This window comes from Cololabis saira, chromosome 5 (genome assembly GCF_033807715.1).
Source record: "Cololabis saira isolate AMF1-May2022 chromosome 5, fColSai1.1, whole genome shotgun sequence".
Taxonomy (NCBI): domain Eukaryota; kingdom Metazoa; phylum Chordata; class Actinopteri; order Beloniformes; family Belonidae; genus Cololabis; species Cololabis saira.
The window spans coordinates 15,972,663-15,995,089 of record NC_084591.1 but is presented as its reverse complement, the minus strand read 5'-3'; the positions used below and the strand labels follow the sequence as shown (position 1 = coordinate 15,995,089).

General features: G+C 40.2%; 1 protein-coding gene across 1 annotated transcript in view; it reads left to right on the top strand.

Moving 5' to 3' along the window:
• LOC133443809 (A disintegrin and metalloproteinase with thrombospondin motifs 20) overlaps positions 1–22,427 on the top strand; it is a 133,130-nt gene that overhangs the window by 91,147 nt on the left and 19,556 nt on the right. The window contains exons 26-29 of the mRNA XM_061721073.1: positions 497–766; positions 2,482–2,643; positions 4,059–4,235; positions 22,197–22,364. Coding sequence (XP_061577057.1) covers positions 497–766; positions 2,482–2,643; positions 4,059–4,235; positions 22,197–22,364 — 777 coding nt within the window. The remainder of the gene's footprint in view (positions 1–496; positions 767–2,481; positions 2,644–4,058; positions 4,236–22,196; positions 22,365–22,427) is intronic.

The following is a 22,427-nucleotide window of genomic DNA, read 5'->3' as shown; positions in this document are numbered from 1 at the left end:
AATCGTCACAGAAGTTCAAGACAACAGCAGCGACGCTGACTCGTATAATGGCAACTTTGACGAGACGGAGCAAAGCTGGTTTTTATTTTGTTAATAAAGTTTGACATACGGTACTTTCCTTCTTGGTTTTTTTTGCATTTTCTGTAGGATTTTGTAGCATTTCCTGTAGCGCAGCTCCATCAGGTAGATACGTAACTCAACCCATATATTTAGTGCGCCTTATATATGGAAAATGTTTTAAAATACGTCATTCATTGAAGGTGCGCCTTATAATGCAGTGCCTTATAGTGCAGAAAATACAGTAATTGCATTATTGCTCTACCTGAAAATCATAGCAGATTCTATCAGCAATGGTTCATGTACTTGTACCAGTCACGTCTACGTAATGCTGGATCATTTACCTCAACAGACATATAACTGAGTGCAATTCTCTTTTTATTTTCTTTTTTCATTGTTGGTAATTTAACAGTTCCCCTTTTTCTCTCCCCTGCCCCAGTGTTCGGTGACATGTGATGTGGGAAGAGCGACCAGACAAGTGGTCTGTTCTAACTACCACCAGCCGGTAGACGAGTCTTTCTGTGACAACGATGAGAAGCCTGTAACAGAACAAGAGTGCACCGCTGCACCCTGCCCTTCTGTCTACAACCGCCAGCGGATTTATGAGCAGCCATACGGATTTCCTCAGGATCCAGGGCTTCACCCGGGGCACAGTAGCTGGAACGTTCCCTCAGCGGACAATCAGTGGAGGACCGGACCCTGGGGCGCAGTATGTTCACCATACATAGCATGTTTTAAGAAATATCAGTGTTCAGAGATGTTTTCTCTGCGGGAGGAAGAACTATAGACCATGTACATCAGTTTATAGTAATCTCCTTTAATGGCATAGTCATCCTGGTATGTGCTGTGCTGTATATTTTATCATGTCTTTACATGTGCAACATGTTTAAACGCCATTTGTGAGGCTGTATGTAAATCAGTCTTAAGAATACGTGCACATGTAGGATGTTCTCAGTTTCCAGGGCAGTAGACCATATATGGTAGCTAAGCAATAATTTGCAATGTGACAAAAATATGGATTACCTAATAAGTAGAGACATAAGTGTTTGGCTGATATTAGAAAAGAAAAATGTCAGTGGTGAGGATAGAGGAGACTCTCTGCTGTGTGACACAAATTCATCCTTTTCTCCCTTTTAAAGATGACTTGTAATGGAAAATCACATTTCCTGTGCCTTAGAGCTAATATTCATGTGAAATGACTGGCAACCTTTAAAACCTTTTGGTTGGGCTCATAAATACACACATACATATATATATATATATATATATATATATATATATATATATATATATATATATATATATATATATATATATATATATATATATATATATATATATATATATATATATATATATATATGTATATATATATATATATATACACACACATAAGGCAATTTAGCTCAACAGAGCTACTTCTGTTTTCTTAGGACTGGATTAATTAGATGAATGCTTTGTGGACTTCCCTCATGTTATCCTAAAAGACTTGTTAATCATCTTTGTGCAGTGTTCTGTATAATCTAACCAGAAAAGCGCTGCTGCTCAGACTCACTTTGTGCCGTCTTCCCACACACGAAGACAGCACCGAATGTTCCCACTCCCATCAGCAGAGGGGATGTGTCACTGTAATTGAATGCAGTGTACCGGCCGCCTCTGTCAAGGCTTCGTTGTTCAGGATTTTGAAATTCTCTGACTTGTTTTCCATCTTTGGAAGATCTGGAAGTGAAAGCCAACATCTGATACTAAAGTATTTTTGCTGCTAAAGTGAGCCAGCTCTGCTTGTGCTTGCTAAGCAGCGAGGAGATGCTCTGCTCTGCTTGAAGATGAAAAACTCTTCTTGCAATGTTTCTTCATTGTAAGTCTCACTGTGAAGGGCCAGTAGCCTCTGAATGAGATTTCCTCACAAAATCCACTTTCACCGATGTGTAAAACACATGAAAAAAGCTTGTCTACCAAATGCTTAGTAGAGGTTATACTTATAGCATCCCATCATGAGCAGAACTAGCCGAAGAGTCATCTTGGAAACTGAGTAGGGAACTGTTATTTGATAACAAATCTTATAAGAGAGTCCTTAAAGCAGCACAATGTAACTTTCAGTTTTTGTTGAGTTTGGTGGCTCCTTTGGACAAAAGCGGTAGTGCTTTACCAGTAGTGTGGAAGGGTTCCTACCATCCACCTCCAAGTTACATAGTGCCAGTGAAGGCGATACAGACCCCTCAGACCATGACAGATGTGTCATTAAACCTGTTGTAAGTTGATGTACCATCACAATGACTCTAGAAATATTATATTAAGGTGGAAAAGTTACATTGTGCTGCTTTAACTAAAGATCTAAATTCTTATTTCCCATGTTATAAAACAAGTTAAATTGAAATGAAATTACATTTATAAATACAACCACATGCTGTGTGTCTTCTGCAGTGTTCCAGTACATGTGCTGGAGGCTTTCAGAGGCGGGTGGTGGTCTGTCAGGATGCTGATGGGCGCAGCAACAGCTACTGTGACGAGAGGGTCAAGCCTCCTGAGTCTAAGAGCTGTGACTCGGGACCCTGTCCTCTGTGGAACTACGGAGTCTGGGGAGAGGTGAGGACATGTTGAGAGTTAGCTGAATGATTCATCAGCCCTTTAGGAAAAAGAAAGAAAATTAAAGCTGCAAGCAGCGATGAACGGGCTCTTGCACACTTGTGCACGTTCAGGCGTGCTGCAGTGGAAGCGCTTGTATGATTTGCATGTAGATCCTTCAGGCCTGGACATTTAGCGGATGACACCACCCACGACTCTCTATATCAAACCATTCAAAAGTTATGGCAGAAAGTAGGAACTATCAGATATCGACCAATCAGATGAAGGGGTGGGGGTAATTTGCACCAATTATGTTCAATGACTCAAAACCATGTCCGATGACACCACCCACGAGTCTTTATGTCAAACCATTCAAAAGTTATGGCAGAAAGTAGGAACTATCAAATATGGACCAATCAGATGAAGGGGGGGGCAAGCTTTTTGGCATCTATCGTCGCCACGGTAATGCTTTTGACCCAGAAAAATAATGTGCATCATCGCAGGATCGAGACGCACATTTTGATGTAACACACCTGGGTTCACGTTACGGTTTGGGCGAAGAAGCGGCCGAAGAAATGGCATAAATTGCGGCAAAATGACACGATTAATTCAAAATGGCAGACTTCCTGTTTGGTTTCAGCCATTGCGCCAAGAGACCTTTCTTTAAGTTGCAATATGATACAGGTGTGTACTGATTTTCGTGCATGTACGTCAAACCGTATTGTGGGGCTTGAGGCACGAAGTTTTCTAGGGGGCGCTGTTGAGCTGTTAGGCTACGCCCATTAATGCAAACAATTACACCATTAACCATCACATTTTTCACCAGGCCTGGCTTGCGTGCAAAATTTGGTGACTTTTGGGGCACGTTTAGGGGGGCAAAAAGGCCCTCATTTCGTCAGAAAAATAAAAATAAAAACGAGAAAAAAAAAAAAATCCTACAGATACAATAGGGCCTAAAAAGGACCATCAGATTCACATTCACAGCAACTCATGCTTGAATCCCTTCAACAATGAATTTCTAGCAAATCTGACAGACATTGAGATGTAGAAATGACCAGCTGGGTTGAATTTCTTGAAATCTGAACTTGTACATCAGGAAAATATCGGCCCCACAGTGAGTTTTGGATGTAGTGCCACTTTAAAAAGTAAGACTTCATGTATTTATTTCGACTGATTGATGACATTTGGGTAAAATTCTACAAAACTTGGCGTGCTTCCAAAAAATGTCCTACTAAGAGTTAAATTTAACTTTAAATTGTTACATTTTCAGGTTTTACTGGCAAATAACCTTGAGACAGATGGAGTCATAAAAATGCTTACAACACCTTTTTAATTGACATGAGTGCTAGATGAAGTATGCCAACATAGGCTGCTGGAAGCCTCAAAACATGGCAAGAATCCTGAGCATATTTGTCCCGTTTGCCATTTCCCCTCAGTGCACCCAGACCTGCGGTGGAGGGAGGAGGACTCGCTTGGTGGTTTGTCAAAGGCCCAACGGTCAAAGACTCAACGACTACAACTGTGACATCCTGGACAAGCCGCCGGACATAGAGCAGTGCAATCCGCAGCCCTGCCCAGACTCGGCCTCCTGGCAGCGCCGCCCGTGGAAGCCGGTACGATAGTACTAACTCCTTTTCCTCCTTCATCGCTAAGAGTGCGTCACTGTGAGAGGACACGCTATGAAATAGTAAGACGTCAGACATGTGTACTAAATTTGTTTTAGGCCTAAAGCTGTAGAAGATTCTGAAGTCAAGGCTGGGTATCAAGAGCCACTGTTGACTAGCCAGCTAGAGCCCACCCAGTGGGACCTGCAGTGGCATGGTGCTGATTTAAAAAAAAAAAAAAAATGGAAATAAAAACAAGCTGCTCCACCTACAAGGTCATTAAAAACACATGGATCCGTTCTGTCTCAAGGGTGCAGATCAAAACCTAAAAAGCCATTAATCAGGAAAGTATCTAGCAGCACCATATATTTATGGAGGCATAACTTTGGGAAATATTTATTTCATTTATGAGGCGTGAAGTAAATGGTCCATCCTGTTATTGTTGTCTTCATCCTGTATCTGCAGTACACAAGTGTATATTTGTGTATAAGAGTTAATATTATGACCTTTATTGAACAGCAACAGAAGCCTGTCAATGTATATTGTATATGTATCTTTGTACAGTATGATTTTATTTTGAAAGTAGCTAGTCTTTGTTTAAAGATATTTAAATATTTTACTGGTGCTCCTGGTCAGACCTCTCTCTATGAGTAAACACAGTTTGTACAGAGGAAAATATTTGCTTCATTCCTAATTTTGATTGTGTTTTTTAATGAAATCAAACTCAGAACTGCTTCATCCTCACTGGGTTATATAATCTGGAAAATATCTACATCGCCGTCACAGCGAAACTATGCAAGAAACGGTAAAAAGTCATGTGTTCAAGCTCTGTTGATGAGCCTTTAATAAAAAACAAAAAAGAAAGAAAAAAGCATTATAGAAACGAGTCTTTGGCTTGTGAAGAAAGGTTATCTGAGTTAATCGTTACTTTGGTGCTATCCTGACATCATGTCTGTGAAAGAGAGCCGCATGAACAAATGCAGCAGCTTTAAATCGCAGCTTCAAGTGATGTTGTGATACTTTGTCACTATGATAAGGTGCTATTAATTCTAACTTTACAATATTCTGAATTATTGTAATTCTGGAGAGTTTTTCACATTTCAAGATTTAGAAAGAATGTATTTATTCTTTTAAATGTAGTACAATTCAGAGCAGAAAAATGTCAGAGCATTAAATCAGAATCACTGACACGTTTTCATCTTACTGTATGTCGTTGCCTATAAAACAAACCTGACGTCGTCATAAATTCATCAAGACTCATCCCTGTATGTTTTTCCTTATTTGGATTTTTTTTCAATTTTTTTTCAATTGACATTTATTTATTTGTTTTCAGTTGATTATTAATGGTTACAGCTTTAATTGGTGTCCCAGTTTAGACCGATGAAACACTTTACTTGAATTATTTGTCTTTTCAAGTATGTTGAAACCTCTGTCTTTGGTGTTAATAGTCATGTGAGTTTACCGGCGAAACCCGTGTTTAAGCCATAAAAACCCACCAGGGAGATGTATCCAGGCCGACCATCCCCACACACGCGAAACGGGTCTGGTACCACTTACATACACCCATCAGGTACCACTCATATGCAGAATTAACTCAGGGCAGCTTTACGGGACCGTCCAAGAGCCACTAATCAAAACCACTAAGATGGATGCAGAATTGCAAATTACACCTTGACCCAGCAAGTTTTTCCTGCAAAACCGAATGCAGCCATTCCCTGGCGTTCCTGCTCCATATGGTTGTTGATTGGTCGCTGTCGCTTGCTTTGTTTTTTGATTGGCTGCATGCCCATCCTTTCATACTGCCTCATAGAAAATCAAAATCAGATCCAGAGGAACCGGAGTAATTCTATCTATCGAAGAGCCAAGGAGTAAGGATGACTTTCCACGCTGACAAGAACACAAAGGTCACATAAGTTTCTCTGGTGCGCAAACCTGATTATTAGCAGATAAAATCTGGATTAAATTAATTTCCATTTTGCAATTTTCCAATTCTCTGCAGTATAATGAGACGAGTCCAGGTGTCCAGGGTGAAGCAGAAAGGTTGCTTTATTTTTTTATTTGCCAGTTTAACGTTAGATCTCCTATGGCCATTCCTCCCGTCTAGTGTTACCCACCCCAGTCTTTTATTCTTTTCTACCTACAATGGTCCTAATAGCAAATAAAATGTATTCAGAATTAACATTCAGAAATTTAGAAATAGTTTTTTCTGCATTTGGAATAAAATATGATCTTATTTTTTTTTATCTAAGTCACAATAACAGAAACTGACAACTAATCATTCACAGTGTTTGAGGCAAATGTAGGTGAATGACTGAAAGTCTTTTAGCAGCAAAGACTTACAGTAAAGCTAAATGTTAGCTTGAGACCTTTGCAATAGCTCTGGATCGGCGCTGCACAACCTACATTCCTCTTTGCAGAGCTGCTTCAGCTCAGACTCATCTGCAGGATGTCTGGTGTGGTCGGGAAGGTCCGGCTGCTGCAGACTAATCCAGTCCAGGTGCTGCATTCTCCCTTCACTGGTGGATCTACTACCGTTCCATTCCATTTTTTTGGAGAGCAGAAACTTGCCCCGTGGACATGGAGAAGTTTTCTAGTTCCAGTAACGTCTTCAGGCCTTAAGCTGTTGCTCATGTTTGTCTTTACCTCACTGAGGATTCTGCGTTGTGACTTTGGACACATCTTGGCTCTCTACCAACATCCAAGCAAGAGTAGCCACAGTACTCAACTGTTAGCATTTACAGACAGTTTGTCTAGTGTGGACTGAGTTATGCCTAAACACTTGAAGATTCTCATTTTCTTAATCACATCATTTACTCTTGAGTACAGTACCGGTATATCTTTTCAGAGCTCTGCTTTTCGTGAGGCCTGGTTGGCATCAGCAGATGCTTCTTATGAACTGCAAACCTAAACGTTTGAGTGTATTTTATTAGTCATAACTGCTCTACAGCACACCTCCAAACTCATTTCAATAATGGGACTCCATCTGTGTGCACTGCTAACTCCAATTAGTTTTCATTGAAGTAATTAGTCTGTGGGTTTAGTAAACATAAAAGTTATAATTGTTTGTGAGTTATTGCAATGTCAGCCTGTCATTGTGACATAGATGAAAACCAGATCACGCTCTATTTTATTTGTTTGGCCACATCTGAGCAATATATTGACATGGAGTTGCTCCTATCGTAGTGTTAAAACAAAAACTGAAGCTTTAACGCTTCACCTGGCTGCATTGCTGTTTGAGGTACCCTTTAGAACATATTTGTGCCCCGCGAGTTAGATTTTATCGCTTCTACAAGACTGTAAATGTTTAGTTTGAAAAATGTAGGGAGATCAGATCAGTGAAACTAATATAATCAACCAACTTGTCCAGATAAACACAGAACTTGTGCCACACACAGTGCAAGTTTGTGTTGGACTCACGCTGTGCGGTAGTTGTCTTGCTGTTGTAGAATCAGACTCCTGCAAACAATTAAACCTAAGACCTGCATTAGAAAAAGCCCATCTAATTACGTTTGGACTAAAGCAACATGAAAGTGTCATGACGCACATTTCAGGTGATTAGGTTAGTGTTGACGACCTTCAGAGAGGATTCCTGCAGTTTCCTTTTTTTATATTTGCTTATGTGTGTGTGTGTGTGTGTGTGTGTGTGTGTGTGTGTGTGTGTGTGTGTGTGTGTGTGTGTGTGTGTGTGTGTGTGTGTGTGTGTGTGTGTGTGTGTGTGTGTGTGTGTGCACGTGTGTACGTGTGTTAAGACTTCCACTGCAACCAAGACTTTCTCAGTTTCACTCCCTCTTTTGTCCCAACTTTGAGGTGTGAAATTCCACAAACTGAAGGGGGCGGGGGGCAACTTTGCTTTATTTTTCATATTTTGTTTTTGTTGTCCTTGTTGCTATTTATTTCATCCACATGGAAAATTACTTAAATATGTTCAAGTAATTTTTTTTTAAATTGTAAAAACTATTAAACAAACATAACTGTGAAATTTGTGTTGTTTCTCAGTGCAATATTTTACTGATAAATAAAAGACTATACCTTGAAAAAGATTCTTTGCAAAAATGAGACATAAATAGTGAAATGGTTAATGATAAAAGGTTTTATTTATTCATTTGACAATGCAACTTTATCTTGGCTATATAAACGATATTTTCAATATACTGTGACTTGCTACAACACTGATGTGGTAAATCCATATGCATACACACACTTGCAGGCTCTGCAAACATCTCATGGAACAGCCTTCATTTTCGGCACATTTTCGCATGCGTTGGTGTTGGTGACCCTCAATTGACTTCACTCGTGTCTCAACTTAATGCTTGCAGTAATTCAGTCTTTGGGGGCACAGTGAAAATAAGCTTCTATCGTATCTGTAGTGTTTCACATACCTTAGGATTCCGTAATGTAAAAACACCACCAGTGTTCTGCCCTTCACAAATTTTATTTCGTAATCTCCCTGGAGAAAACAGACATAGTCCAAATCAAGCACTGGCGCTGGGTGGCACATCTGTTTACTATTGTATTATTGGAGCTCTCTGTGGTGCATTTGGCAGGAGACTGACAGAACCCTTCTTTATTTACTACAACAGTAATGGGGATTAATTCATGATGGCAAGGGTTGTTTAGCTGAAAAGATCCAAATGCAAGACTGGGAAACTCCCTCTGTTTATGGAACGAAACCCTTAAAAGCTCATGTATATAATCTTTCCTATAATCTTATAATAAGTAATATCAAATAGTGTAATAAAATACTAAAACATTCAACATGATACTACTATACGCCTCAAACAACTCATAATTGATGATTTATGGATCCATCAAAACAAAACCTATAATTCACAAATTGTTGTGACTTCCTAACTTCAATTAAGTATATATACAAAACATGATGTAGCTTATGCTACCTTTATGGAAGCTTTATCATGAGGCCATCCATGGGAGCGTGTTCAGGCAGCCGTTTAAAGCAGCATTTTAAACTTACAGTCATCCTTTATAGATGGTTTATTCCTTAGCTCGATACACCCTTGAGCCCCCAGTACACGGGGCAAGAGCAGTGGTTCCCAACCTTTTTTCCTTGGAGCCCCCCCTACTTGTGTCTAAAACAAGTAGGAAGTAGTATGTACGGGTCCCCCGACCCGTACATACTAGCAGCAAAAGAGTAAAGTTATTTGTTACAAACCTTTTAATTGAAAAAATGAACATTAAATGTGTGAATGTGTTTGAATGTGTATGAATGTTGGTGGTGGTCGGAGGGGCCGTTAGGCGCGATATGGCAGCCACGCTTCTGTCAGTCTGCCCCAGGGCAGCTGTGGCTACAGATGTAGCTTACCACCACCAGAGAGAATGTGTATGAATGAATAATGATCTCTGTAAAGCGCTCTGGGTGCCTAGAAGGGCGCTATATAAATCCAAGTCATTATTATTATTATTATTAATTATGTTTTTTTGATACATTTCTCCTTAGTTTACCTTGTATACAGATGACTTTGTTTTTCTCACCTTCCTTCTGTGTCACCAATGTATAAAATACACACAAAAAATAATTGCAAGGACATAAAAATATTTCTGAAAAATGTCTCTTTTAATATGAGAGCAACATTTTTCCTTTAACAACCTGTCAGAGTAGTAGTATATTAAATGTTGAATAACGATATAATAATACATTTTTAAGTTTTTATCCTGATAAATAACTTAGCATTTTAAAATGACCAAAATATATTATTTAAATATATTATTTATACAGACTTGGATTACTTATTCCATTAGGTGTTTTATTATGATTTTTTATTTATTTAACATGTGTAAATATACGTTTTACACCTGCATATCCTCAAAGCAGACAAAGTTTCGCGCCCCCCCAGCGATCTCTGGCGCCCTTCCAGGGGGGGCCCGGACCCCAGGTTGGGAGACACTGATCTAGAACATAAGCCTGAGATCGGACAGAGCGTAAAGGGTTAGACTTGGCAAAAAAAATAAAAATGGACAAACCCTCTGTAGTGATTTTGAAACCTCTTTTTTTTGTCCTTTCATGGCACTTTGTTGATGAGAAATTATGCCAAAACATGGCAAATGGGGTTAAAAAAGTGGGCATAGAAGCCAGTTGGAACACACACACCTTACTTCAGTTACTGCAGGTTAACTACTGTAGCATGGCTGGCTTACCTGATGCCAACCTGTGTCGCTAACAAATGTTATACTACATTCATTCAAATCTGTCTAAACATCCTCATTTCAAATGTCACCACCAAAGCGACAGGAACAAGTGCTGCAAGAGCTGAACGTACTTGTAGGTTATTCTTTAAGACTCAGTAGCAGCAGAGCGGTCCGGTCACGGGTCCTGAAATGATCCAACGCAGAGATCAGTAGGTGCAGGAGGAAGACGTGAGAAGCCGTTCCCTGTTGAGCAGATAAACTAGCTCTCTTTGCTTTGATGAGCTTCACCCCCGAACCCTTCCAGGCCAACCCAAAACTGCTCACAACAGTTTCTTAGTACCATTAACAACAAGAATTACTATGCTCTGTAGTCTTTATTCACAGCATAAAATTCAAGTTAAAACAATGATAAACACCAAGTAGCTAAAGTGATAACAATTAGCCATTAGCTGTCAATCAAATGGCAATACAAAACTCTGTGTGGGGGTTGGGTTAATATCTCTCATTATCTCTCAATTTCTCTAAGTATATTTTATGAATGGATATTGATAAGATCTGAATATACACCCCAAATTGAAGTGTTTTAATATTAAAGAAACATTTGTAGCTTTCGTTGTGGGAACTGGCTGACTGAATTATAGCATTTTAGTCATTTCCTGGACCCTCTACTCACCTGGTGAAATTACTCATGGCTAGGAAATGATGCTCTTCTAAATACCAACACAGGATGGAATATTAATCATAATTATAAGACTTTATTTATTTATGTTATGGTCTCTTCTGAAGTAACTTACAAATATGTCTCTGTGCTAAAGAGAAGTTTATGCACTCTCAGAATCATCAGTTTACAGCTCTTGTGATGAAATTATTTATATTGCATTATGAATACAGTATTCTTATAAATTAATAAAAATGTATAGCACAGAAGTTCTTTATTATTGTCAAATCCCTTCTTTATATGTAGTTAATGTAGCTGAAACACTTTACTGTAGCCCTTTTTAAATATTGTTGTTCACATTTAACTATTAGCGTAAACATGTGTACATGAACATGTTAATTGCACCAACACACATATTTTAATGCTGATTTGCTGGGGCAAATATAAAGGACAAAATGGCCATTGACAAAGTCATACAAAGACTTCTGTTTATGTTCTTGTTTTCTTCAAAGTAATGAGTCACTTTTTAATGCTGACATAAAAAAACATGTTAAGATGTGTCATCACATCATACGTGTCATGTATAAAAAATGACAAGAAGACACAAAGGAATTATCACGTTTATTGCAGAAATGAAAGATTAGTCACATATTTCATGTAAAATCAGAAACTTAAATGTTATGAACACATTTCTATTACCTTTAGCGTGATAGCAACTCCAAACAACAGTGCAGCTGTGTCTTACAAATTCCTATCAAAGGTGGGTTTCCCACGGTGGTATTAGAGCATCTGCAGGCTAATCATGGTCCTTCAAAGGTTCAAATGAAATCCACATGCACAACACTGACATACTCAACTTTGCCCTGAGGGTTCTGGGCAGGAACATTCTCCAAACGCGTCACCTCAGGGCCACATGTTTGTGACATCATGGGAGTCGTGTTTCTTGATTCTGCCCATATGTCAGTCGAGTGTGAGTGATTTAATTAGCTGATGGAAAGCCCCTTCCGGTGCTTCCAAACATGGTTTTCGTCATGGATTTCACTTAAATCTGTTTTGGTAGATTATGTTTCATTTCAGCCTTTAGATGAAAGAAAGAAAAAGCGGTGGCCTAGAGATTTTGGCAAACCATGAACACTTGGGAGGCTCAAAACCAGATGCTGCGAGATGTTATCTGAAGACTTAAATTATTTGGATCCCAGTGTGGCTTTTACGTTATGGATTAAGTCCCATTCAGGACTTAAAGGAGACATATTGTGCACTTTTGTCAAAGGCTGACATAGTGTATTGAGGGTTTGAGGGTTTGTTTTGCTCAAAGTAACCTAGAGATACTGTTAAAACAGACCATTTTCAACCGTAATTGTGTTTATATGAACAACAGTACTCCAATATTAAGAAACTGAAGCAGCACAGAGGAGCTTTTTTTTTTTTTTCATTTTTAAGGGTTTACTGTAGATGATAAGTTGCTTTTATGGCGCTATCTTTTGTTGTTCTTGTAGAGTCTCTTGCTCAGTCACTCTCTTGTTTTCTCTTCCATCATTACTGTTTTCAAACTGGCACCATTTAGTTTGGAGCTCTGGGCATGAGCGCGGCCAATTTGGGTCAAGGGGAACACAGCGACCGCACTCCAGCTCACACCAAAATGACCACCTCGTCAGTGCACCCTGGTGGAATTCAGTTGTGGTGTGAAAGCTTTGCAACTTAGATTGGACCCAACTGTGGGGTATAAGTCACATGTTGGAGCTAAAGAAGCTGCTGTAGACGGTTGGGTAGTGCTTTGCGCGTTGAGCATGTAAACAAAGATGGCCAAAGAAGGTCACTAGCGTTACTTCCTCTGGTAGAATGGATACAAACAAACAAAACTGGGGAAAAAATTGCATTATGGGTCAGAAACGTGTAGTTGTTGTGTTGCTATATAGCGTACTTCTTTTATTCAAGCAGGTTGTCATGGAAACATGAACATGGGTTAGGCTGAGTATTGGATACCTACGAAGAAATGTTTTCAGAAACATGAACAACAACTAAAGCTTGCAAACATTTAAACCACAATTTAGGGTAAATTACCCCTCCCATACTCATATAGTGCAGTACTTGTCACTATGTCGACAAATCCTTTGTACTATAACATGAATTCAACTAAATGCACTTATTTATGCCAGCGCTGTTCATTGTGTGATTTCTGTCACACATAATGAATCTATGAAGCATTGTGCATTATTCAGGGTGTAACAATTCCCACTACATATTCAGACAGCAACCACACTATGTAGTGCACTCTATAGTGAGTAGATGTTAGAATGTTAGCCAGCTTTATTTCATCTTGATGCAAGGCTCTGAAAAGTAATGGACATCTCATTAATGCTGAACTATACCGTTCAACATGTAAACCTGAAATATGAAAAAGCCACTTTAAGGGGTTATACCACTTCTGATCGCGTTGGGAAGCAAATTCATATGACAGTTTATATGACGTTAAACGCTATGAAGTACTTTTAGTAGGAAAGTCGTATTGTAAGATGTGCCGGGCCATCCCCACTCATTGGCACGATATTCTAAGTGATTCTTTGGTCAGAGCAGCAGATCGGTTTGCCCCCATGTGGTCAGAAATGGAAACACTACACGGAGAGGCTTTAAATGGAACTCATGAAAACACCTCAATGTAAATATAGTCTAATTTATATAAAAAGTTACATTTAGATTATTGTAGATTATATAGTTTTCTTTTTCCTTTATCTTTTTTTTCATTGTGTTCAGGGTAGAGACTGGGGGTGAAGTCATAGCTTTACTCTACTAACAAACATACAAAAAATGTGTCTTTTAAAGAGAAGTTTAACATTTTCATACTTATATAGATTTATTTATTGCATTATGCTTGCATAAACATGCTTGTAGCCTATTGTTTAGTTCGGTCACTGTGTGTCCTGCGGAAGCAGGGTTTGAGCATGGCGTCAAAGGGAGAAGAGAAGCGCTCTTACTGGTGATAGATTTTGTTTTGCGTGGGATCGGGAGCAGATGCATTGCGTCAAAATGAGAGAAGACAGGGTAGCAAAGTCTGGAAGCATTTAGCCTGAGCTGTCCCAATCCTACTGACGACTATAGAAGTATAGCGCTCCCACAAAAGGCTATGACCTCGGGCTTGATGAACGCCGGTCCTGTTTGTGCATTCAAGTTGAGTAAAATGTGTCCGTAGCAGCTTCACACCCCCCACTCTTAACGGGAGAGACTGTGATTATGTGTTTCAGCTCATGTCCAGTATTAGGGGGAAAACGGCTTTGAAGTTGATGATGTCTGATGTCTTATCCTCTCTAGATGTCAGTGTGCTTCCCATCAAAGATGCAACTGTACTCACACCGAACTGTTTGTATGTGCTGCACTTCCCGTGCGACATAGCAGCCCGTCAGGTCTGTTTTGACTTGGTCATCGTCAAAGTCAGCAGGGACGCTGGTGCACAGATGTGAGGAAATTCCAGTCTGTCAAAGGATCTCTGAAGCACCGTTTTATCAAAGTTACTTTCTCAGGCCCTGAAAGGCAACTTTTTTAAACAAATACATTTACATTTATACCAGGTGTGGCAGCACTTTTGCATCTTTTTAGTGTTTCAGTAATGTTACGTTAACATAAGTTGTGCAAAGATTGCATTTTTGTCCATAGTTTAAAAGGCCAAAAGAACCTGCTTCGTACATGTACCGCAGGCTCCATGAGTCACACTCAGATGTATTTCCATTACAATTTTTGCATAATACTTAAAGGCAGGGTAAGCGATTATAATCAATTTCTAATCTAGAACATTTTTATCACATTTAGCAAATATCTCACCGTCTTTAAGCTGCACATCTAATGAGCATAATCCACACACACGCAAGCTCAACATATAGTTTTTCGACAAGGTCATTCTTCACGATTTCATTTTTGTGCATTTACAAGGGTAATGGAAACGCATCTAGTGAGGAATATTATCTGTCTGCCCCCATTGCTCTTGTTAACTGGTAGTTTTTCTTCATTTATCAACCACTTGGCTCCGTCCACTGGCTTTGCTGATAATAGAAAGAAGACAATCTTTTTATGAGGTCAAAGGCAGTTTTAGAAAAAAAAGCCACTGACATTGAGGCTCTATCTTGTAGAAGTTGTTGTTTTTCAATCTTTTCCTTGGAAATACAAGGTCAAGATCCTCCACTTTGCTGTTGAGTTTTCCCATAATTCCCTCCTTCGAGCCGTTGCCGGCTGCCTGCTATGACAGATTAGAAAAGCAGCTGTGTCGAATTCAGCAGGAAAAGGGAATTAGACTTGGATGCTGTGTGTCAAAGGCCACTACTTTATATCTTCACAACAGGTCTGCTTTTTGTTGTAAGCTCTAACACCAAGAATCTGCTTTTTCTTTCTCCTGGCTCTTTCTGGGTTACTGATGCAATTCCTGATTCTCTAATGTGGTGCTGATTTGCTGGATGTTTGAGTGGAACATACATAGTTGTGGAGAAAGAGGCTCAGTGGAATGTTCAAACAGCTGGGAATATGCAGCTATTTAGGCATTTCTACCCCCACTTCTAATTAACTTTGCTGAGTGGTGTTGACTTAAAAAGGAAACTGTGTTAAAAGATGGTGTATATGCCTCGTCAGCCAGCTGTTTATTTAAGTCTTCAAAGATGGCAGACTCATGCGAAGGCATGGAGTGCTGTTTAGTTTGAGCCACACAGAAGTTTACTGCAGCATCCACAGATCACATTTTGTCAAATCCTGGAGATACAAACAGCAAATAATTTCCACATCTGCATGCTGACATTTGAAATTCATCATTGTTATTTGTTTAAGGATGAAATAAAGAAAGATTGCCCTAACATTAATTTGCATATACATCTCAGAGCATCTAATTGTAAAAGATTGTTATATGAACTTACTTATACACGTCTGTGTTCGCAGCTAGTCTGGGTGAGTACATTTGCCGTGATATAAAGGATAAAGGATGTACAACTCCTGACATTCCTCTGTCCCAGGACGCCGCTCTCTTACCAGCTGCTCCCATGCTGATAACGTGTTGCTTTGACTTCTGTCCTTTTGAAACGTCCCTGCAAAACAAGACCACAAACAAAAGAGGCTTGACTGTTCTGTAACTTCTCCTTCCCTCTTCTTCTCTTCAGAACTTTCATAATCTGTACCAGGGAACATGCTGACACTGGTAAAACAGTAACAGAATACATGCGGTTCCTAACTGTCAAACGCAGCACTTTGCTTGATGTGATGCACTGAAACCTTTTTCTTGTTTTTGCCACGGTTGGCCAATCAGAACAGAAAGATTTGTTCAAGGATACTCTATCTCACAGCTTTGACAGCAAGCAGCCCAAGGTATAATTCCACGCTCCCCTCCTGCAGTCTGCACTTGCAAGTTTGTTCTTGCTCCAGGTCAGGACAGAGCCTCTTTGAAGACTCTATGTAGCTGCCGTTGCCATATGCTTGGTATTACCATCCTGTTGCATTGGAACCGCGCTGCAACGTGATAGGAATTCGACCTTGGCTGCAAACATGTAGTCTCGCTTAGAATCACCAAGTAAAGAGAGGCTGTATACACAAAGCATTTCTTTTTAAAACGTTAAAAAAGAAAGAAATCTGTAAAATGTAAAACTTGGTTGGCCCCCTTCCAACTTATCTGCAATTATATGAGCAGATTTGATTAGATTTTTTTCCACAGTTAACATCAAAAACCATAGAAAAATACCCAACAAAAAAACATTTTAAATCCCTGAAAGCAAATTAATTTCAAATAAAAGATATATCCATAAACAATGATATGGTCAAACATATTTTGATGTCATACTCATCAGTCAATGTTGGATACATATTAGAATGCAAAATACTTGACATTAGCCAATTGTTTGATAACCTTTTTGGGGTGAGGTTTTGTCTTTTTTAAATAATCTTTACCTGATCTGCCGTACTTTTTTACTTTGGGAACATATTCCTGTTAAATGGGTCTGGTATCCGGGGATTCACAGCTATTACCTCTGGTACAGAACGTACCAAACCAATAACCATCCACCGAATCTACAGATGCAAAATTGCAAATAACAATAACAAACACCTTGGATCAACAAGCTTTTACTGCAAAGCCAACAGCAGTCGTTCCCCAGTGTTCCTACTCCCCTCCCATTCCCCTGCATCCCAATCAGGGAAATGAAACATGTAACGTGGCAGAATAATCTGGTTACATGTTTCATTTCCCTGATTGGTTGTATATCTATCCAGTGGCGTCTAGAAGTTATTTCTACTGCTTTCATTTATACTGCCCCTAGAGGGCAAACTATAATCCAGAAAAAACAGATTTATTCTTTGAGCCTAAGAAGAAAAGAATTAGGATGGCTGGCCAGGCTGATATATATCAAACTCCAGTTAAATTCCTCTTGGATCTCAGACAGTTGCCATGTATCTTCCTGGCTTACCAGTTGTAACACAGCGGCTGGGGTCAGCTTCCCTTCCAGTCCTAAACAAAGACATTGAGCCTCAAAAGAAGCATCTAATTTTTCAGTCTGAACTGGATTTTCTGAAAATATGTAACATTTCAAGCTCTCTCCAGGCTGCGTGATGTTTTACCCTCTCCATTGAAAAAAACAGCCCTTATTTGGTTTATTTATGTCATTTGCTCATGAATTGTAAAAACTCCTTCCTGTCAAGAAAGCTGCTTTGGAGTCTTCTGTGTAATAATGACGGGCTGCCTGCCGGTGACGTGTTTTAAAACATATCGCTCACTCCTCTGTCTGCAGAAATTCTCTTCTGCATGAAAAAATATGCATATATATTTCCATCAAATCTGCTTATTTTGGCGGGTGATCAAACATACAGGAGCTAAGTCTTTTCACTTTATAGTAATCCATGTTATACTTAGAGGAACATCCGTGGATTACGCGAGATTTAACCCTCCTAGTCATGTGAAAGAAACCCTACGACAACGTGGGAGGGCGAATCAGCCCCAAGAGGCTCTCATTTCCTGTTTAACCCACTGATTTATGCCTTTTTCTCACGGAGTTCTCCCACTTCATGTTCACTTTACTCCGTCAGCTGTACGTCATATTTTGAATTCTCCTCAGAACAACTCATTTAACTTAAACCACGACACCCAACATCACATGCTCATGCAGATACAGTAGCACTTCATCAGTAAACGGCATAAAGTTCCATTCGAATACAAAGCATGCTTTTATATTCTTAAACATCAAGGCAATTTGAAATGATTTAGATTCACGAGAAAGTTGTGAGAGGGTAGTTTGTCCCACTTGCAGCAGCTGAGTGTTGAGTAGAGTCGTCCTACCGGCGAAGCGTCCCAGCTGTCCATCGGCAGGGCAGAGTTCCCCCGGGTCCTTGCCCTCGCCTTGCTCTCGGTGATGCAGCCGTCCCGCGGTCCCGCGGTCCCACGGGCCGTGCCAGCTTTGCGTGCTCTGCGTTACCCTCCCTGATGAACTAATGGCTGACAGATGAGGTTGGCAGGTTAGCGGGAGGAGCACATCTCCACGCGGCGTGTCCTCTCCCGGTTAAACTGCACATACAGTTCAGCTGGGGGGAGCGCAGCCCGTATGGGTGTGATTTTCTTTCTTCCTCCCCTTTCTCTTTTTTCCCCTCCTGCTTTTACAGCAGCGAGGAGGGGCTAGTCCCCCCCTCTCTCCCTCCACACCTCCGACATGGTTGCATGTCTCTTCTCTTAGGTAGAGGGAGTTCTGTTGTCATTTTTGAGCGACCTTGCAGACGGCCGAGCTCGGGGCTTCTTTCGTCAGATCTGGCCTCCGCTTTGATGTGCTCCGTCAGCTGAGCCTGCCCTGTCTTTAAAATGCCTCCATGATTACAGTGTGTGTGGTGCCCGGTGTTAACCACTGCCCGCTCGGACAAGAAAAGGAAGGAGATGGCTTTGGTTGAGGGGCTTCATAACAACAACAAAAATCAAAACACTCCTCTAAAAAGGTCCTGGCAGCTGGAGAAAAGACTCCTAATGTGCATTAGTTCTATAGGTCACCATCTTTATTCTTTATTCTTTATTCTTTATTCGGATCCCCATTAGCTTCCACTGTCGTGGTTGCTAATCTTCCTGGGGTCCACATAAAACATCACATAAACATACAATACAACATACAAAATAAACTGACACTTGTCAGTCTAAATCTAAGTACATTAAAAATGGCAATAATATAAAAATAGAGATATAAAAATAGAGAAACATTTGTCAAGCATCATGTACAAAAAACATTGATTATTCTAACTGTGTGGTCTCACTCATACATTTTTGTTTAATAGATCTTTTGAATAAATATTTGCTTTTGATACTTTTCATATTTGCAGGTAATGTGTTCCATTGTTGGGTGGCTCTATAAATAACAGATCTTTTAAGTATATCAGAAGTTGGTTTTGGAAGTGTCAAATAACCTAAGCTTACCTGTCTAGTATTATGATTATGCTTTAGACCAGCATTTAGTAACGGATCTCTAAAGAAATCTGGCTTCCCCTCAATCATTGCATTTCTGGAAAACTTTATGATACTACATGTTAACTTGGCCTCTACAGTTAACCATGTCAAACTATAGTGCATCCTTGCCACATTGGTTCTAAATGAAATCTGTGACGTGGTCACCCAGCAGAATCCAGCCATCTGCCTCGTTACTATGCAGTATACCGAAGTTATAATTAGTGGACAGTGCTGCATTATGTTCATTATCTGGACTGGAAAAAATGCAAAGACAAAATGCAGCTCTGCTCAGATTGTGTATTTGATTCCCCCTTCTCGGTGTACGAGGCGCTCGCTCGTCAGATTCAAACAGCCGCCCTAATTGCTGCGTGGCCTCACGGGGACCGAAGTCTCGGGAATAGGTTCATCAACCGCGTCGAGACCTTTTCAGAGCTGTCATCGGCCTTTCTGCTTTTTATTCATTATGTTTTCTTTTCCCCCCGCCGTGCTTTCCTGGAGTATTTCTGGGTGCTTATTAGCACCAGATGATTGTCTCTCCACGGGGTCCATGACTCGCCTCCACATCATTTCCTGTCCTCGCCTTTGCCCCCGTCACTCACACAGGGTCTAGAAGCAATCTCTCTGTTTGCAGGTTAAATATTTGGCTGCATCCCATCAGCCTGAGAGTTGTTTGACAAAAGCTGTTGGTCTAATCCGTTCCAGTAGTTGTTCTTTATTTTTCCTGAGTTAAATGTGTTAGCATTACATTCAGTTGGCCATGAGGTCTCTTCTACTGGGCCTCAGTCACGTCTGTAGGTCTTGGATCTGTGCCCATTTTCTCCAGGGGATAGTTTTCACAGAAAACAACAAAAAAAAAACTATGGGATGTACTCTATATGGGTGAGATTTATGGATTCAAGGAGCCGTGTTACGATGCAGGAGGGGGACCAGTCTCGTTACAACACAGCTGATTTATCTTTTTGTTTTTTAAAAGCTTTCTAGAAGAATGTTGTGTTTCTGATGCTTGTTTTTGGTTTCACTGAGGCTTTTTTTTTCTTACATAATGTCATTTAAAGTCCCAGTGAAGTAGAAAATAGATATGTGTTTAATGTTTTTGAAAAAAATAAGCGTTAACCACCACCCAGCCAAGCACGAATAACTGAACCAATCTCCGCATACACAACTTTACGACTCAACATTGTGAGAAAATGCACATTGTTTTCTGGTGCCAGGGGCACGTCGCTTAGACGCTGACTGACGCATCTCAGACCAGCTCAAAGCCAAGTTCATTAACCAAATCAAACTGCGAAGGGGTGATCTTACAAACAAAAACTGCAGATATAAGATGTAAGTGTTATATTTTGCAACTTGCATTGTCTTAGAGCAGTGGTCCTCAACCTTTTTTCAGTGATGTACCCCCTGTGAAATATTTTTTCAGCCAAGTACCCCCTAACCAGCGCAAAACGCTTTTGGTTGTAAAAAAAGACCTAAAACAGCACTGTGCCATCAGTCACTGATTTATTAAACATAAAAATATTGCTGCTATGCTTCAACCACGACTCCATCGTTGGTCCAAGTGATTGACAGGTGAAGCCAGGTGGTATTTGACAGGTTAGGTGGAACCATCCAAATGTGGGGGATACTCTGCGGTTTTAGGATAATAAGTTGAATAGCCTACTCCGGAAGATAAAATTAGACTTATATTTTCCTCAATTATTTATGAAATATTTATTTTTAAAGGATTTTTGCATGGATGCTACTTTTTAATTATATGTAATTTTAAAATCTCACGTACCCCCTGTAGTGCCTTCACGTACCCCCAGGGGTACGCGTACCCCCATTTGAGAACCACTGTCTTAGACGGACAATTAGCGGAGCATGAACTGAGGCAGCAGTGGCTCCGTTAATCCCAGCTGTCTACGGTGAAAAATTAGCCGGATATAATGCCGGTAGAGACCCTCAACTTTCTCTTAAATAGGTCTAAATAGGTCTAAAAGCCCCACGTTGCAGCGACTGTTCCTCAAAAACCAAATCTATACTTTGTTCCCACCAGCAGCAAACCCACATCCACTCTCATAACAACGGCAGTACATGATTGTCAGCTCGGCCCTTTAATCCAACAAGTATAAATCTGTCCGGGTTGATGTGCAGCAAGCTTGGCAGGCGAGAGGCATCAAATAGGCATGTGAGAGATGAGTACCTCTTGCTTTTTAAAGAGACCAGTGAATGAGACTGCAGAGGGGTGACAGCGAGCATAAAATGCAGAATTTAAATGAAAACAACCCGAGTTCAACAAATCCAGGCAACAAAAATTGTAGTAGGCCAATTTAAAACATTAAAGTGTTAAAGGCAGGGGCGACTTTTGTTCGGTTTCCATTTAACTCTGGTGTCCAAATTTCAAAACCGATCTTAACAATTCTGAACAAAAAGTCATTTAAAATCAGCTTAACAGTTTAATCAACAAACTTACTACAACGCACTTCTCAATCTCTTTACAATTTTACAACTGTTTTAAAAACATGTGTTATGTTTCTTCTCCAACATCTTCAACATTTTTCTCATGAAAATCTCTGTTTGCTTTACGTAGACTTTTAATCTTAAACATGGAAAGTGATGAGGTAGAATTTAAACTTTGATGTAGACATAAACACAAGCATTATTAATATTGACATGCAGCTTTGAACTGGACTTTGCTAAAACATCTTCCCTCTTGTCCTCCACAACCATCCCCCACATGTCTCCTTCCCTTCTCCAGTGTTCAGTGAGCTGCGGTCCCGGCGTCAAGCAGCGGGAGATCGCCTGTGTTTACCAGAACCAAACCAAAATAGACGAGGCCCGCTGCAGCCATCTGCCCCGGCCCCGGACACAGAAGGCCTGCCGGGCTCGCCGATGCCCCGCTTGGAAAGCCAACAGGTGGCGAGAGGTATGTTTGCTCTTCTCACCGGCCTTTCTGGCTCTGATCGCAATCCAGGCCTCTGTGGGACCT